Source organism: Trachemys scripta, chromosome 5 (genome assembly GCF_013100865.1).
Source record: "Trachemys scripta elegans isolate TJP31775 chromosome 5, CAS_Tse_1.0, whole genome shotgun sequence".
In the NCBI taxonomy this organism is placed as follows: domain Eukaryota; kingdom Metazoa; phylum Chordata; order Testudines; family Emydidae; genus Trachemys; species Trachemys scripta.
In genome coordinates, this window is record NC_048302.1 from 77,658,095 (window position 1) to 77,677,412 (window position 19,318).

The 19,318-nt window shown below is 39.0% G+C and overlaps 1 protein-coding gene across 11 annotated transcripts in view; it reads left to right on the forward strand.

Annotated features, from left to right (window-relative positions):
• Nucleotides 1–19,318, forward strand: part of TENM3 (teneurin transmembrane protein 3) — a 1,277,620-nt gene that overhangs the window by 1,244,327 nt on the left and 13,975 nt on the right. For all 11 annotated transcript variants that reach the window (XM_034771464.1, XM_034771465.1, XM_034771467.1 and 8 more), the window contains 3 exons: nt 9,488–9,663; nt 11,371–11,606; nt 17,765–18,061. In XM_034771464.1, coding sequence (XP_034627355.1) covers nt 9,488–9,663; nt 11,371–11,606; nt 17,765–18,061 — 709 coding nt within the window. The remainder of the gene's footprint in view (nt 1–9,487; nt 9,664–11,370; nt 11,607–17,764; nt 18,062–19,318) is intronic.

The following is a 19,318-nucleotide window of genomic DNA, read 5'->3' on the forward strand; positions in this document are numbered from 1 at the left end:
TTTAAATTCTTTTTGCTGTGAAAACAGGCTGTGACCTTGCAACTCTCCATAATATAAAAATAGCATAACATTACAGTCTCATAAATGTAATAAAACAAAATATTAAAAACTACAATTCTGGAACATAATGAACAACAAAATCCTCTTACTGTTTCATAATATGCCTGCTTAGAGAACAAAAGTAAACATGCTAAATAGCATCCTATTACCAGTGCTCAAGGCATCAATGTGAAAACTCTGAAGAAAAACTTTATCTCGCTCCCTAGATATTTACAGAGCACCTCATGTCCGTGGTAGCAAGGTACAAAACAGTGTATCTTAGTTTGTGTACTTTTTACCTTTTTCTTCATTTTTTTAGTCCTTGGAAGATTACTTTATATAATGTTGGTCTTTAAAGGTAAGCTAAGTAATAAAAATAGAAATGAGATACCATCAAATAGGTAATAATATCACAATGGCAACAATGATCAGCAATATTATAAAGCTTCCATGCAGGGGAAAGTGAGAGGTGCCTTGGTTTCCATCAAGAAAATCAGGAGATGGTGTCTGTAATGTTTAGAAAAGCACTCAGGAGTCAGGTGAGTTGACAAGAAGGCAATAGCACTTTTATTAACTGCATAAATACCCAGCTCTACCTATCTTTCCTCAGGCTTCTGAAAGTATATAGTTCACTCCCAGCAAGGTCAAAGGCTTAGCAATGCCATTAACTCAGTCACTCCCATATTAAGATTATCTCATCTCCTTTGTATAGTCATTTCCATAATATCTATTCTTACAATGCAACCAGAAGATGTTTTCATTTTTTGCCTCACATAAATCAGTTAAAATCTATTCCAGATCTCACTTTGATATGAAAAAATATACCCTTCTAACAGAGGGTCTGATGCACATTCAAGTCAATTAAAAATTCCCTTTGACTTCAGTGGATGCAGGAGCAGGCCCAGAATAAACAGTGCACTGTTTTCAACCACACCAGATTCCAGCTTCATGTCCTTACCTTAAAGGCCCTTCCTACTATGTATCTCCCAACTTTATGTTTCTTGTCATTTCACCTACATTCCCTGCGTTCTGCCCAGGGCCAGATCCAGGTTTTCTGCCGCCTCAAGCGGCAAAAAAAAAAAAGCGCCGATCAATTGAGCCGCTCCATTCTTCAGCGGCAGTTCGGCGACAGGTCTTTCCCTCCCTCTCTTCCTCTTCGGTGGTACTTCGACAGCAGCTCAAAGAGGAAGAGAGGGACTGAGGGACACGCCACCGAATTCCTGCTGAAGACCTGGACCTGCCGCCCCTTTGTATTGTTCGCCCCAAGCACCTGCTTCCTTAGCTGGTGCCTGGAGCCGGCCCTGGCTGTGCCACAGATATAAGACCTATATGCTTTTCCATTTCTCCTATAAATGTGTCTGTGCTTTCCTCCACACTTCCCCTGCATGGAAATCCTTCTCTTAATTGCTAAGGATGCTATCATCTCTTCCTTCAGTCGCTCCAAGACCCTCTGCTGTGTGTCCTACAAAGGAATCAGCCCATGTGTGGCAGATGGGAATAACTGCTTTTATTTTTTTAAATCTTTCTGATGATTTTGAACCATCTGAAACCATCAATGTATACAAAAGTTAATCTGTGTAACTGCATAATCTTATCATATCCTTCATCCTCTCTTCCTGCCTTTTGTTTGTCACAGTCTGTTTGTTGTTTTTTCTTTCAAGTTAGATTTTAAGATGTTTTGGGCAAGGGCCATGTTTTTGGGGGGTTTTCACAGCCTCTAGCAGAATGGGGCCACTGTCCTTTAGGGGCAATTGTGTGTTATTGAATATTGATTGTTTCCCTTTGTAATGTTTGAGCTCATATTTACAAAGATATAGTGCCTTTCATCCCAAAGTTTCTGATTATGTTTTACAAATTATTTGTATACGGCATCACTGAAATGCAGCCACTTCTGAGGTAGAAATGAGGCCAGTTCAGGGGAGGATAGAATGAGGAAATATAAAAGAATTTTCCTAAAAGTAATAAATATTAGGAAAGCTTTCACTTAAACTGGAAGATGAGATGTAAACAAAGTTATCATCCTTCCTACTGGTATCTATGGAAGTTATGATGTCACAAAAACAAGCTTATGACTTCATGGGAATAAACAGCAGACGCAGAGGATCTTCTAGGGTGAAATTCATCCCTGGTAGTATGCCAGGACAAGGCCTATGAACCATTAAAGTTCCACTTGAATCCTCAGAACAGATTTCTGTGAGACTGCTTTATGCTGACCTTCTGCATCAGAGTGACTTTCACTTAAAAAGTTTAGGAATTTTTTTTAATTGAGTGATCTAAAAAAAGTAGAGATTGGCAGAACTTCTTTATCCATACTGGGAATCTTCACTTTGTTTGAGTATTTAATACTGACTGAGTAGTAAAATTATTGGAATTTCATTTTTCTTCATTTTGCTAAACTTTCTGTAAACTTCAGTACAGTATTAAAGTTTATAAAATTGAATTCTATGTTATCAGTCACCCCTTAAACTGTTTTAATAGGGCCCCCATCTTTCAAAATAAAGTGACACTACCTTAGAGTAAGCAGAAAGTCTAGCCAGATTACCAAGACTAATTCTCACTTACCCTGGCACCTTTTACATCACTCTGACTGTGTAAATGAGCTTTAATATAAATAAGAATTAGGCTCACAAGGTATATCCTAAAAGTTCATTCATTTGAATGATTGTCCTCCAGGATTTACACTGTCAAAACACACAGATTCATTGTCAGTAATGAAAGGGTTCAAATAGGGCAAGTGTGTGGAAGTGACACTGAAGGTAGATACATAATAGTAGGAGAGCACAACAAGGAAGGACCTTACCCTACTGCTCCTTTCCATAGCACTTCAACAACAGTAGCATTAGCCCGACAAAAATTCTGGTTATCTTAATTATACTGCTTTTTCTGGAAAACACTATGTGCAGATGCACTAGAGGCATGAACTAGATCCTTTGTCTAGAATGGTGTTGTAATTGAAATCAATATGTTTGAAAATGTAGAAAAAATCCAAAAATGTTCATAATAATTTAAATTGGTATTCTATTATTGTTTAATAGCGCAATTAAAACTGTGATTAAATTTTTTAATCTCATGATTAATTTTTTTAATTGTTTGACAGCCCTAATTTAATCATGATCACTTTGTCTAGTCTCAGTTTATGGTAGTCTTGGACCTGTGACTGGCAGATTGTTTTTACTTCCCTCAAGATTTTTAGGGGTAAAATTCAGGACATTTTTTTTCTTTGAGGTTAAAAATAATTAAAAGAACATCTTTATAAACTGATGGTATGTCTTAAAGCAGTGCTTCTCAAGCTTTTGTCCTGGTGCCCCCTTTCACACAGCAAGCCTCTAAGTGTGACCCCCCCCCTTATAAATTAAAAACACTTTTTTAATATATTTATCACCATTATAAATGCTGGAGGCAATATGGGGTTTGAGGTGGAGGCTGACAGTAACGTCACAACCTCCTGAGGGGTCACAACCCCCAGTTTGAGAACCCCTGTCTTACAGGCTCATTTCCCTGTATTTTCTTTTTTGCATTACAGATCCTACTTTCTATCAGTATAAATGTGAGCTTAATGGCCTCAAGAAGCTGAATGAAACATTTTATTGCCACATTATGATAGATTTTCAATATGTATCAAAATGATGATAGACATACACAATGACAGTATTTTGTACTTATTAAAGATGCGCTTTGAACTTTTTCTTCATGCTCTCACTTGATGTAGTTTGCCACTAGAAACATGTGCAGAGTACTTTGATATGCAGACCCCTTTATTGACAAAATAGAAGCAATCTGCAAAGGTTTTGTGAATTTTCTGTTCACTCACAATAAGTAGAGAGATGCATTGAAGATATTTCTAATGTATGTTCACTGAATATATTAATAGTACTGTTCATACTACCATCCAATTTATACATAGCTATAATATGAAAAATGTTCATGCCTCATTTCTCAGATATTCTGTCTCAAATAATGTTAAAGCAAGGCAACAAATACATAAATGTATTTGAATTTCTCATCTTGTTATCTGAGATGTGCCAGAAGCAGTGTTTTTTCACTTTGAAACTGACATGTTTGTAAGTTCCATAATTTTTTTTCTTCATTGTTGCAATCATTTTGTTAAGGGAGAAATTCTGCAAGCATGTGTTATATAGAGGCACTTTGAAAAACAATATTGGCCATACCGTTTTACAGAAAGTTTTACTATGAAGTTCAGTTCTATGGCTCCATATTTTAAATTGAAATAATTTACTGTATAAAATTGTGACAGTTGCGACCAAGGTAAATCTCCTCTGAACTGAGATATAGGCCAGATGAGGCACAGGTGAAAGTTATGTTGTGCAGCTGAGCATGGGACATTTCCTCCTGCAACAAGGTTTTCCTGGAAGTTACTACATTGGAAAGTGAAAGAGTGATGAAAATGTCCTGTATAGGCTAGAACCGAAAATGGTATGGGAAGGGATGCAATTAAAACTGAAGAAGATGGACATCAGAAGAGAGAATTCCAGCAGCTAGAGATCACAAGGTCAAGAGTCTGAGAAGATAATAATCATTACCACTGAGAGTCTGTCATTGTGGAAAAGAAACCTAGCTGGCAGCAGCAGATGATCTTAAGTAGGCCAAGGAGTTTGACTCTCCGGGCCAGTTCTACCTATGGTGTTATTAGTTTAGTCTCACCTCTTGCCTTTTGTGGCCATTGAGCATATGAGGTGATTTTGTTAAGGTGAGTGGAATAGAGTTGAGAGAATTTGAGAAAGGCACTGTAGACTGGTGAGTGAGCTTAATTTTTTTTCCTTGAAAAGTTCACCATGTTTGCCATCCTCATGAGAAATTTGAGAGGCTGGTTGAGTGGCTTTGTTGTAGAACCTGTAGAACCGAGTGCATGAGGAAGATCAGAAAGGCCTGGAATAGTAGTAGTATGTGTGTTTGTGGGTGGGCATGCAGAAATCAAAGAAGCTCTGAATAGCCAAAGAGAGGGGGATTGCCGTCTAGCCTTAAATCCAATGTCTTCAAGGATAATTTCAGTGTTAGACCACTAGGCAGATAAAACAAAATTATTGGACTAAAACTGACACGTTTGGATGAGAAAAATACCTGAACTCACCAACAAATTTTAACAATATTGGATATAATTAAAAAAATGAAAAATAACCTAGGAATGCCCAGGATGATGCCTAGAGTGAGGTTGCTATGTCTAGTGCCCTGATAAGGAAGTAGTCACATTTCACATTATTTGTGGAAGAGATCATGTTTAATAAAGTACTGCTACAGTGTGTACTCATATGCTGTGAAACAAAATGAGGCGCCCATATTACAATCCAGCATGAAATGGAATTTATGGTAGACTACAGAAAGAGCAGTCAAAGGCAAATGGAGTATTTGAGAAATCATGGAAATGCAGATTTGACACGGGGAGAAGAGATTTTTGCTGTGTAGTGAATGAATCGGGGAAATGAAAGATGGTAATGGAAGTGAAGAAAGCGGGAATGTTGGCAAGAGTGACTGGAGCTAAATCATCAAGGAGGCTAGATGTTTGGGAGTGGCATAGAAAGTTGGGTATTCAACCTGTGAAAACTAACAGAGCTGCTTCCTCATTGAATGAGATCAGAGAGCCACAAAGTAATCACAGTATAGTGTGTTAATATTGAATTGTGAGGGTTGTGTTGTTAGGCTGTTATATTCAGTGACGAAGCAGCCCCCTCAGCATTTCTCACCCACCCCTTTCCCCTGGTTGCTGAAAGGGAGGAGTGTCCTCTCTGCGTCTTTGGCTTGCTCTCCTTCTTTCTGAGAATAAAAAGCACCTCCCCTCTATTTTTCCCCCACCCCTATCAACCTTCCAGGCTGTTGAGAAAGAGCAAGTTGCCCCATTGTTGCTGGGAGAGGTAAGAGTTTCCCCTGTCTATCTCCTCAGATTCTGGCTTTGAAAGACAATGCATCCATAGCTCATTCTTTCCCGCCTTGCTTTCTGTTCCTGACTACAAGGGGATGGAAAATCTTTCTTTTCTTTCTTTTCCCATACTACCTATGAGTTTGCTCAGCATTTCCTAAACCAGCATGCCTGTATCAGGCAGTTGTAGCTTTCAAGTTCCAAGTACCTTTTTAAATGACATGTGTCAAGTATATGAACACATGAAATGAGTCAGCTTTTTCTGATTCAGCCTGTCTCCCAATCTAAAACTGATAGATTAATGATAATTCTTGGAACATAATATAAACACCTTTCATTTATCTGTGAGAGGGGGGAAGTATTGTTACCCCTAGGTTATAGTTGGGGGAACTGAGCCACCGAGAAGGAAAGTGACCTGCCCAAGTTGACGCAGAAAGTGAGTGGGGTGAATTGAGAATCCACATTTCTTGATTCCATGTCCCAGGCAGTAGCTACCACATTGTACTTCCCCTGTTTTTACCTTCATTGCTTTCTCACCTCTCTTTGTCTCTCTTGAGTTCCAATTTCTGTTGTGACTCTTTTCCTTTCACTAAGTTGTTTAACCTCAGCCTCTCCAATGGTCATCTTCTCCACTATCCTCACTGGCCCACACTCCCATCAATCCTTTCCCTTCCCTGCATTTTTATGACCTCATTTGTGCAATTTGCCTACCCCCAATTTGGGCAACCCAGAATCTGTCTTTCCTCCAAACATTGTCACCTACCATCAGCTCCTGACACAAGAGAACCATAGGGTAGAGTGTACCTATGTGGGAAGACATGGAAATGGGATATGCTGCTACGGTACAGAATCAGGAGAGTAAGCAAATATTAGGCCCCAACACAGCTGGTCGTGATTGCTTTCTCATTTCCCCCTTCCCACTGTGATCCACTGTGCTGCACTAAGAGGCACAGCAGAGGCAATGAAGCCAGTGATGGGAACATTAAGAAAGGAGGAGAAGGAAGGCTTGAGTACCTGTGCAGCAGTCCAAGAGTCACCACTAGTAGCCAGGAGAGAGAATTGGAGGGGAAACAGTGTTCACTCCCTGCACCCATGGGGATGCAGAAAGGACAGTGTGACTGTCTCTCCAGCTGAGTAAAACTTGGCAGGTTTTAAGGGAGCCTTCTTATTTGCACCTTATTACCTCTCCCTAGATGCTAGAAAAAATGAGAACAGAATGCTCGGACCCATGGACTCCATCTCAGCCATAGGTACAACCTTACCTCTAATGAAATGTGAACTATCACTGCTTTACACTTGGAATGTTATACGCAGAGTTATGATCAAGTATTACATGTCGTATTGTGATTCTGTAGGCACAAAGGTCCCTCTAATGAGTGATCTTAACTATGTGGCTGTAGTTACAGTGAGAGTTATTTGAAATGAGCTCTGTTCTTTGGCTACAGCAGTCAAAGTATGTTAATAAATAATTCCCAGCAAGCTAATTTGAACAAACACTCCCCTAAAACATTGTGCTATAAAGCAGAACCTAGAAGGAGACGTTAATTGGCATGTTTACGTTCCCATGGGAGACAGAGAGGGAAGATTTGCATGAAAGAAAATTAAGTATATGGCTCTGAAGGATGAGATTGAAGGTGGGATTGGTATTCTTAACAGATGTCATTTGAATTGAAGTGAAAGAAATGTTGGTATGTTTGGTTCAATTTTTTGCATAAGTACAATATCGCTCAACCTGCCAAGTCCGAAAGGTAAGACAGAATATATGAAGAAGACCCAAAATGAAAGATATATTTATATTGGAAACTTGAAGAAATCTTTTCAAATTGAAATATAGTTAATTGTAAAACATGAGGCCACCTCTTGATTACTTTGGGAATAGCAACCACAGTTTCCTATTTTTAAAAAGATTTTCTCTCTCCTGTTGTGAAAATCCTACACAAATAGGGGAAATGGACTGTAGTGAAAGGATGAAATTGATATATACAAAGTGCTGTCAAATCCAAAACCAACCAAACTGAACAACTAGAGAATTATTTTTTTTGTGTGCACACTGTAGGTTCTTTGGGTGTAAAGTGTATGATGTCTCTTGAATTGAGGGATATTTGAGAGAATGGTAGAGAGAGATCTGAGACCAGCATGAGAAAGACAGGACGCGCTATAGAAACAGAATGTATTTGGTGTTTTCATTAATATAAAAAGATGAGAGGGCCATAAACATCCTCCTGTGGTGTGTTGAAAGCTGTTGCTGTTCTACCATTCTGATTGATGTGAATTTGAAGGGTTGAAATCATTGGGGGTAACCAGTGTTGCCTACCTAATGCTTTGGGAGAGCCACTGTTGAGGCACTGACATATCTTAAATTAATTCAATAACATAGTATTTATGATCAGTTAGGGGGAAAGTGCAACTTTACTCACATCTATAGGAAAAATTAAGTGTAAAATACAAAACCCATATGCAGCTCTAACTTAGTCTTACTCTTGTCATCAAGATGGCATGGAACATTCATTCCATCTCTCTTCCAAGTGATCCTGAACCTTGATGCCTTCATAGAGATTGGTTGCTACTTTTCCATTTAAAATCTGCTCTGCCAGCAATTAAGGCAACTACTGAGACCTAGAATTCTTATTAAATACCTATTTCTGATGGAAAAACCATAACTAAATATTTTGGGGAAATGCTCTTTTAACTTACACTTGCACTATATTTCTATTTTCTCCATGTCATTCCTCTACTGTCTACAGAACCATGCATCTCACACAGTGACATCTAATTAACATAACAATGGGGAAAGGCACATTTCAGAAATCACATGTTTATTTCCATTATAGATGTTTTATATGCCTATTTAAAGCTTAATAGATATACAGTTATCATAAAGAAATATGAAATTGATAGAGTATTTTATAAATGATTTAATGGAATAGAGCAGTTCTCACTAGTCCATGGACCACAAACATCTCACTAGTCTCCTATGCTGGCTATCCTCAGTTCAGCTAAGTTTCAGAAAGAGAGCTAAAAATACATTAACTACTATTCAAATATTACTTTTCTTAGTAACACAAGAGATGTTAAGCAGTCAGGAACAGGATGGGGGCAGGTAAGATGCATAATTGTGGGTGGCAGGGGAAATGGACCCATGAGACAATCTCTCTTAAGATATGGTCCATGCTATAAAAAATTTTGGGGACTCCTCATATAAATATAACAGTGAAATAAATGTACTCTGATAATAGAAAGTGAGTGCAGAATGCTAAAGAATTACACTGCTAAGCATGTTTCCTTTGAGACATCAAATTAGATGTGCAACATGATTTTGCTTCCATTTCAAAGAATAATGTGCAGAGCTGGAGATCCATCTGTTTGCTCTTGTTAGCACCATTGAAACTCCTGTGTGTTAAACAGCCTTTTGCTACTTCAAAGTATGTTTGAATTCTTCGTTGTGCATATAGCACACACACAAAGCAAACATTCCTTACAATATCAGCAGCTCACATTCCTGTTTATTCTACTTGTAAGTGAAAACAATTTGTTCTTGCTATTTATTGTTTTATTTTGCACCGTGTTTTATTTTAGCTATGACAGTGAGGGTCGTCTCACAAATGTTACATTTCCAACTGGAGTGGTCACTAACCTTCACGGGGAAATGGAAAGGGCCATTACAGTGGACATTGAATCATCTAGCAGAGAGGAAGATGTCAGCATTACTTCAAACTTATCATCAATTGATTCTTTCTATACCATGGTTCAAGGTACTGTAAACAAAACAAAAACCACAGGTACTTATAATCAGATACTAAATTGCGAAACTGTTTTTTTTTCAGTGCATAATGTATTCAGATCAGCTGCCTAAATGGGTACATTAGCACAGCAGATGTTAGTGAAAATATTACAGTTCAAGGACCTTAGAGGGAGGGAGTAGATAGAGGATGTAATTAACTCTACTTTATTATCTAACCAACAAGCTCTTGGTTTTGGAAACAAACTTTGGGATCGGCATAGAGGATACCTAGTCTACCAATAAGTAATGATGAAAGACCACAGAGAGGGGGGAAAGAATTAGTTAAAAATTGGTTTGGCATTGGATCTGAGATTTAAGGTAGTGTGTGAAGCTACAGCAGCATGTTCTAGCAACAGTTACAGTGCACTTAGTATTTTGCAAATACAGTAAAATATAATGATACAATAACAAATATATTTTATGACAGTCTAAAAGAATTACTCTTTGAAAGTGTGATTTTTTTTTCAAAGTGCCTAAGTGACTTTGAGCACAGGTCCCATTGCAAGTCAAATGGATTTGTGCTCCTAAGTCACTTAGGGCTAGATTCAAAGGGACTTGGGCATCTAAGTCCAATATTTAGGCACCTCTGACATTTGCAAAACCACTACTCAGCTGCTACCTCATCCTGTAGGTGCCTAAAGTCCCCTAGGCACCTATGTTTCTGCTGGTGGGCATGCGCAAAGCTGCCTACGTCCGGTCATTGCTGAGCAGCTCAGTGCACTAACTCATGCCTAATCCCCAGCAGGATTCTCAAACGAGGCATTCTCCTACCTATCACCTCGCCTGCGGGCCCAATCTGGTAGGTGTGCTCTGAGCATCCTTAACCCCTCACAAAAGCCACTTGAGAGGGAGCGAGAGAGCCAGAATACCCAATAGCTCAGTGGTTAGGGCACTCCCCAGGATGTGAGAGAGTTAGGTTCAAGTCCTTGCTGCAATTAATATTTAATTATTTATACCAACTGGAACCGCTTCAACAGGAGAGACTAAGGAAGGCGCCCCCCAGAATACCCAATAGTCTGGTAATTAGGGCACTTATCTGGAATATGGGAGACCTGGCTTCAAATCCCACTCAGGCAGAGGGGGGAATTAAACCCACATCTCCCACATCCCAGGTGAGTGCCCTAACCAGTGGGCTATTGGCTATAAGAGGGGGGAGACTGTGTCTCTGTGGCTTAGGTGCTCTGTGGCTAACTCCAGGAGAGGATTCATGGCTATAAATCCTGATTGGAAGGAAGCACCTCCTCATAGCCTATTAGATGCTTAAGTCTCTTTGTGGATCTAGACATTAAACCTCTCCCTTTTCCTCTGCATTTCAATAGAGGCTAGTTTAGCTGGCTCCCTACTCAGCTAACTCCCCGTTCAGCTTGCTGGCTTCTGCGAATCCCCTTCTTAAGCACCTGACTCTCCACATACAATGCCTGGAGAGTCTGAGGCTGTCAATACCACTGGGTGGCAGAGGGCCTAGGAGTTGGGCACTGAGCATTGCTGTGCCTAAGTTCCCTGTGTGAATGTAACCCATTGGTACTTTTAAAAATCTCACCCTGCATGTATTAGTCAAATAAATGTCAGTATATAATGTCAAGACTCGCTGTACTTATGTTGCATATGTGAATGCATGAAAAAGCCAGATTTTTAACTCATGTAAGTTATATGTTTTTATACTTTGTTTCATTTTCAGATCAGTTAAGGAACAGCTACCAGATTGGCTATGATGGCTCCCTCAGAATTATCTATGCCAGTGGCATGGATTCACACTACCAAACAGAACCGCATGTTTTAGCTGGCACAGCCAATCCAACAGTAGCGAAAAGAAACATGACTCTTCCAGGAGAGAATGGACAAAACTTAGTAGAATGGAGATTCCGAAAAGAACAAGCCCAGGGAAAAGTCAATGTGTTTGGCCGAAAGCTAAGGGTGAGTAAATGTTTGAGTATGCATGATATCAACAGCATTTGGTGTTCATGAGTAGTAACAGAGGCACGATTCAATGGGCATTGCCATTCCTCAGCCACAGAATATGTAGAATATATACTCCCACAGTAGAGCTGAAAGTAGCCATGGTTATTACTTTACCTAGTGGGTAGAGTTTTTCTTTCTTTAATTGCTCTTGTCTTTTCCATGGGCTCTCTTTGTTGAACTTGGCATCTAATATCATGGAATGAGTCAGCATTTAGTTGTAGTAGTTGTAGTATTACCATACTGCCTAGGAGCCCAAGTCATGGATGAGGACCCCATTGTGCTAGGTACTGTAGACATAGAGAGCAAAAGATGCTCCCTGCCCCAAAAAGCTTACAATCTAAGTATAAGAAAAGAAACAACCAATGGATCCAGACAGACGGGGGAGTATAAGGAAAGAATGAGACAATATTGGTCAGTGGATAGGCTGTGGTCTCAGTTCACAAACAGCCAAACTGTTGACAAGTTTTTTGTAGAGATTTTTGTAGGAGACCCGAGGAAAGATTTGAAGGTAGATAACGAGGTGGCTATGCAGATGTTTATGGGAGTACCTTCCAAGGGTGACAGGTAGCATAGGAGAAAGCACGGAGATGCTTATTTGAAAATTTAACAAGGGGCTGTACAGGCTGGCATCATGGGTGATAGGAGGAGAGTGTTGACACCTCAATAACAAAAGAGAGATGATATATTGCATCGAGAAGGTCTTTGAAAGTGGATAGAACCATCTTAGGTTCAATGTGTTAGAGAAGGGGGACTCAATGGAAGGAAAATTATCTTTGCAGCAGCATTCCGAATGGATACGAGTGGAGCAAGAATGCATTTGTCCAAGTCCAAGAGAAGAATGTTGGAGTAATTGAGGCATGAGATGATGAGAGCTCAGATGAGAGTTTTGCCATGTGGGTGGATAGGAAAGGCCATATTTTAGAAAGGTTATGCAGAAAGAATCGGCAAGATTTAGACATAGCCTGAATGCAAGAACCTAGAGAGAGAGAGAGAGAGAGAGAGAGAGAGAAGTCTGAGATGAAGATGACCCCCCAGGTTACAGGCCTGAGTGACAGCAGAATGGTATTGTCCACAGTAATTGAGAAAGGAGGTAACAGGGAAGACTTGGCAGTGGGGAGCAATTGAGAGGTTTGTTTTAACCATCTTAATCTTGAGTTGATGACTAAATATTCACAAGGAGATGTAAGAGATTTTAGTTTGGACAAAAGGAGACAGATCTGGAGTGGAGAGGTAGATCTGTGAGTCATCAGCATAGAGATGTCAGTTGAATTTGAATCTTGATAACATCATGGAATTCCTGTACAGTAACTCCTCACTTAACATTGTAGTTATGTTCCTGAAAAATGCAACTTTAAATGAAACAATGTTAAATGAATCCAATTGTCCCATAAGCTTTAATGTAAATGCAGGGGATTAGGTTCCAAGGAAATTTGGGGGGGGCAGACAAAAGGAATTACACTGTATACCGTACAGTACTGTACTGTGGTTGGGAAGTGCCCCTCACTTACCCCACACAGGCCAGCCGGCTGCAGGCAAGGACACTAGGAAGCACCTTTGCAGCAGCAGCAGCAGCTTCCCCGGAGAACAGGCTCGGATTTTGCCAGGAATGCTCCAGGCCCGCCTCTTCCTGTCCCCGCTCCACTCCAGGCCGACCTCTTCCCACCCCCACTCCACCTCCTCTCCGGAGCATGTCACATCCCTCCCCGGCAAAGTCCTAAGCACCACCAAACAGCTGTTTGGCGGTGCTTAGGACTTTCTGGGAAGGAGGGGGAGGAGCAGAGACACGGCACTTCCCCACTCCTGCCCCTCCCTTCCAGAAAGTCCCCAGCGATGGGGGAAGTGCTGGGAGGGAGGGGGAGGAGACGGAAAAGCGGAACTTGTGCATTGTTCCCTTGTAAAGTCGCTCGTCTTCCACAGAATCTTACAAGCAGGCAGCCAAACGACTTTATAAGGGAGCATTGCACAACTTTAAATGAGCATGTTCCCTAATTGAGCAGGGACATAAAATTGAAACAACCTTAAGTGGGACAACGTTAAATGAGGAGTTACTATATTTGAAGATAACTTTTACTATCTTTTGTAACACTTCTTGCCATAACACTAGTGCAATCCTAGGATCTCATTCTTTTTAAAAAATACTGAAAGTTGCAACAATACATATTTCTGGAAGAAAAGTCTTAATTTTGTTTCCCAAAATAACCCTCTAATATGTGCCTTTTACCATCTTGTTAGGTTTTTTCTCTTTATTATACAGTAGGCAAAATGTATTCAGCAGGCAAACTCTGATTTACAACAGCCATTTGATAAAGACAACATAGATTAAGCTCTCAGAATTGGGTTGCCAGGAGACCACCTCAAGACCACAATAGAAATCTGAATTACTATTGGAATAACACCTAATTCTTTTAAATCGATCCTTGGTAGTTCATCAAATAAAGGTGAATAACTTCAGTCTGCTCCTCTTGACTAGTTATAGGTAATGTGCCGTTTTAAAAATTTCATTAGGGACAAAGGAGAAAAGAAAAACACCCTTGCATCTCATATTACTCCTCACCTCCTCAACCCCAAGAAAAATTGATTTTTTTTCTGACAAGGAGGAATGATTATTTACAGTGATGGTTGCTCAGGGTAAGCAAAACCCTACCTAGTTTTGACACCTGCTGTTTCTTGCTAAGGGAATGAAAAAGGAAAACAGCACAACTAAAAGAAAGGGAACTTGGCCTAGACAGAAATCTTGTACTCTCTTTCTAAGTATTACTGTGTTCAGCCTGAGGGTCACATTCCTTTTCTCCTTAGCATTGTAACTTTAATCTCCACCACCCCCATAAATGATTTGGCTTCTCTGGTTCATAACCATTTCATTGTGCAACAAGGGAGGTTAGCAGACCCTATTGAAGCACATGCCAAATCTTCTTGGAGGCCAAGGCACCCTAGATGGATGGAGGATAATATTCTATTTATAGCGTTCTCTTGCCCAAAGGCCTCTGGGCATCTAAGAAAATCTAACTTAAACCTGGCTTGCTACCAAAAAATGTAATATGGCCAAATAAATTACAGAATCAGCAAAAGAGAAATCCCCATTAATCCATCTGTCAGAAATGGAGTGATACCCTTCAAACTTCCTTACTGTAGTGCAACAGGAAGGGAGAAGAATCTGTAAAGTGCTACAGCCTTGCAGGCGTTATGGAGAGATGGGGAGAAAGTAGAGGGAAAGGCAAATAGGGGGGAGAGATTTGTCAAAATATGGAAAAAACAGAGTGAGCGATTAGAAATCAGGATAAAATAACAGTAATTAAATTTTTAGGGGGGAAAGAGGGCAGGAGGAGAAAAGTAAGAAGATGGTGAGAGGAAAATGCCTTGAGGAGAAAGAAGAGGAAAGAAGCCCTAGAGAAAAAAAGCTGAAACCTTTTTTAAACATTTGTGAGAACACACACTATGAAAAGGCTGCAGTGCAGTCTGCATAAGAATGAAGGAGAAAAGAGAATGGAGAGGAGAGAATGAGAAAAGAAGGAGGAACAAAAAACAGGACACTCCTAACTTTTCTCCGCAAATATGTCAATAACAGTTTGCTGCAAAGAAGACAAATGTACACAAAGACAATGACAAAATGTATTGCTGATATATGTGCTAGTGAATATTACACTTTCACTGTATTATACTTGATTTGGTAACATGATGCATTAATCTAAATTTTTAATCTACTAATTTTTAAATCTATCCATAATCACAAAACAATTTGCAATCTATGCCACATACAGAAGGACTTTGGATCTTCTAGTTAGGTACATAATTGTGGACTATTGATACATTTCTCCCATTTTTATTGAGAATTCCAAAGAACAAAAGAAAGAATAGGCAGAAAGGGACAGACAGAGGTGAATGGAGGGGTGTCTGGGGAAGGCTAAGAAATGGAAGACAAAGAGATAAAGAGCACTCCCTACAGAAAAACTGATTCAGGCAAATCGCCTGATCTAAAAGGTAGGAAAATGGAATAAAAAAATCTACCTGAAAATAAGAATAGCAAAAGCCCTCAAACAATGGAAGTGGAGCAGATGGGAGTATGCCATATTCAGATTTAAACTGGTTTTAGAATCAATCTTGGTCTATACTAAAAAGTTAGGTCAACCCAGGTTCATTGCTCAAGGGTCTAAGAAAATCCAGACCCCGGAGCGACGTAGGTAAACTGAACTCACCCCTGGTGTAGACTGTGCGAGGTCGATGGTAGAACTCTCCCTTCTTAGGGAGAGGGCTTACCTACGCTGAGTGGGGAACCCCTCCCATCAGAATAGGTCATCTCTACAGTGAAGTGCTACAGAGGCACAGCTGCACCTTGTAGTGTTTCAAGTATACACAAGCCCTTAGAACACTTACTTGTGAAAGTATATTTAAAGAACATTAGACAGCTCATTAAGTGTATTAGATAACACTTTGCAGCTGTTAGATTTTTCTATGTTTTTCTTATACAAGACAGTTTTTACATGAAAACAAGATCTTTGTTCTGACGGTGAGAACAAAGATCCTGTTTTTATGTCACTGATCCCACAAGAACAAGTCAACAGAGACAAATATGATACATAAACAGATCGGAATCTCTGGAAAATGTTTGGGGTTTTTTTTCCAAACTTTTCTGTGATCCAGCAGCAGCTTTTTAATACCCGTTAGCCCAACAATAAAGATCTAACTTAGATGCATCTTTTTGATGCACATCAACTGTTAGGTAAAGTTCAAGACAGTTACATTTTCACTCATGTGTACTCTTGAAAAGTTTCTCTGATCAGCATATTCTCTTGCTCCTTTCCAAATGTTATTGGACTAGCTCTCTTCACCCCTTACTCATACTCCTCTCTTCTCCTGCATGTGTCAATTTAGAAAGAAGATTTTTAAAAATGCTTTATACAACTATCATCTTGTTCTTGCCCCTTCTTCCCATTTATTATCATTTTGCTGTGCTGAAAATCTATCTTGGTTATCCACAATTCATCTTCACACAAAAAACTCAAAAAGGGAAGAGCACATGTGAAGCGGGTTCAGAGATGAGCAGCAAAAATGGTTCTAAGCCTGGATTAAAAAAGAAACTAAAAAACAATGCGACAGTTTACTGTAGAGAGGGGATAAATAAGATTGGGTATGCTAGAGGTCTATAAAGTATGAATAGTAAACAAAAAGAAATTCACCTGCTCTCCTAATACAAGAATAAAGGGACAAACAATGAAGCTAAAAGGCAGTATATTTAAAAATGAAAAAAATGCATATAATGTATAATTAATGTATGGAACTCACTGTTATCACTGGTTTTTCTGTATATGTACTAAGAAAAGTTCCATAGTTAGACTGGAAAGGTTGTTTGTTGGTTTGTTTTTATTAAAAACTGTTATAAACATTATGCTTCAGGACATAATCCAACCTTTAACTGACCCATGGGTTGGGAATAAACTGCCTCTGAGGGCATGTTGTTATTTCATAATTATCCACTAAGGGTTTCTTGCATCTTCCTTGGAAGCATCTTGCATTAGATACTGTCATAGACAGGATACTGGACTAAATATTGTGTCTCTGATACAGTATGGAAATTCCTATGTGCTTAAGTTTAAATCTAGCTTCAAAACCTTAACTTTTACTAGTTGTTTTGATAGTGCTCCCAGTAAAGGGTTAGGCCTGAGTTCTTTGCTCACTTTTTAAGTATCATTGATGTACCGTGCAGTGATTTGTCTTGTTTCACCGAATCATTTCCTTACTCTTTAATCATTGCCCCATATTTTTGTACTGCTTGTCTAAAACAGCGGTATGGGCTCTTCAAGTAGCACCAGTTATTATAAAAGTTTTCAGTGCATATACTTTCGTATTTTGTTAACTGTTGACTAAACCTTAAGGAATTTAATTGAAAAGATTTTGAACAAATGCCAGGCTGTCTCTCTACTTAATGAAACCTTTTAAAACAGCAGTTAATCTAAAGCTTTGCACTTATAGCAAGAAGTTGCTAAATTAATTTACTGACACAAGGAATCAATCATTATAAATGGTGTTTAAACAATAGCTGGTACTCTGAGGAAGTAATAGGTGGCTGGTATTTGAACAACATGATTTATTTTGTCATCTTGTTTGTTTTATAAAAGGTTAATGGCAGAAACCTCCTTTCAGTCGACTTTGATCGAACCACAAAGACAGAAAAGATCTATGATGACCACCGTAAATTTCTGCTGAGGATTGCCTACGACACATCAGGGCATCCAACTCTCTGGCTGCCAAGCAGCAAGCTGATGGCTGTCAATGTTACCTATTCATCTACAGGTCAAATTGGCAGTATTCAGCGAGGAACCACTAGTGAAAAAGTAGACTATGATGGGCAGGGAAGGATTGTATCTAGAGTATTTGCTGATGGAAAAACTTGGAGTTACACCTATCTGGAAAAGGTAAAGAACACTACAGTTTTAACAAATGCTTTGTTCTATCAACATTGCTTTGAGCACATTGAAAGCTATGCAGAACATGTCAGCCATATGCAAAGAAAATACATGGCAGAACCAAATTTTATTTCTGGTTTTAGGTGCCCATATGTGATTCACATGGGTACTGAGGTAATTAATGTTTCTGCATTAAACATTCAGTTAACTTAGTTAACTTTTAGTAACTGATATATTTTGTAAATTATTTAGGCCATGTAACAAACAAGTGGCATCTCTATCTACCTGCTTTCTTAAGACATAAAATAATATACAGGAATTAATTAGATCTTGGTAACTTAAGTCAATGGTAAATGATTTATGTCCAACTTGTATGTTGTGTTTTGTGGCACAGAAAAGAGTTATTTCATTATAATTAAAGCTGCCAGTTCATACTTTGTTCATATTGTAATACAGAATCAAAGCAATAATGGAGAATTCATGAATCTACTTTATATATTAGTATCATAGAAACATGACTCTCTTTCCTAATACTGTCTCTGCATATCTCCATTGTGAGAGCTCATGCCCTGCCATGTAACAGCAGAACCATCTAGTACCCTTAGTTCTAGAGTGCTGTGACAGAGCAGCAATCACATACTACCTTTCCCACTCCCCCCAGCCTGACTGCTTTGTAATAGATCTAGTAACTCCTGGCTGGGCACACTGTTTCACGGGTAATATACTCAGAGAACAAAAGTTACTTTGATAAGTAGCTTCTCTTTTTCTGTGGTTTGCAGTTTTGTGTTAGGTATATTGCTATATGGAACATATAATTTTAAAAGTGTATTGCTCAATATGAGCAAAAAATGAAGTTGCCATTCAAGGTATGAAGTTCATACTGAGGGATTTTGCTTTATCCATCTTTCAGTAAAATTCATATCTGAATAGATATTTTCAGCCAGCAGGAATACACGCTAGTCATGACCATAGTCATATACTATATTTATGGGTAAGAAAAAGGTTGTGTTGGCTGCATGATTTCGAAATCATGCATTGTTTACATGACAAGACATATATAATATTGCCAGTTTCTAAAACTAAAATCAGTAAGGGGGCAGTATTAAAATCATGTTCAAATAAATGCCTTGCCTTCCCTGAACTATTGATAACACCTTCCGTTTTTAATATGCAACTATTTTTTAAAATCGTCTACTTGTTATCATTTATATTGCTTGTTTACATTTTGCATATGGAATAATCTTTTGAAGAGTGGGTGAAAGCTGT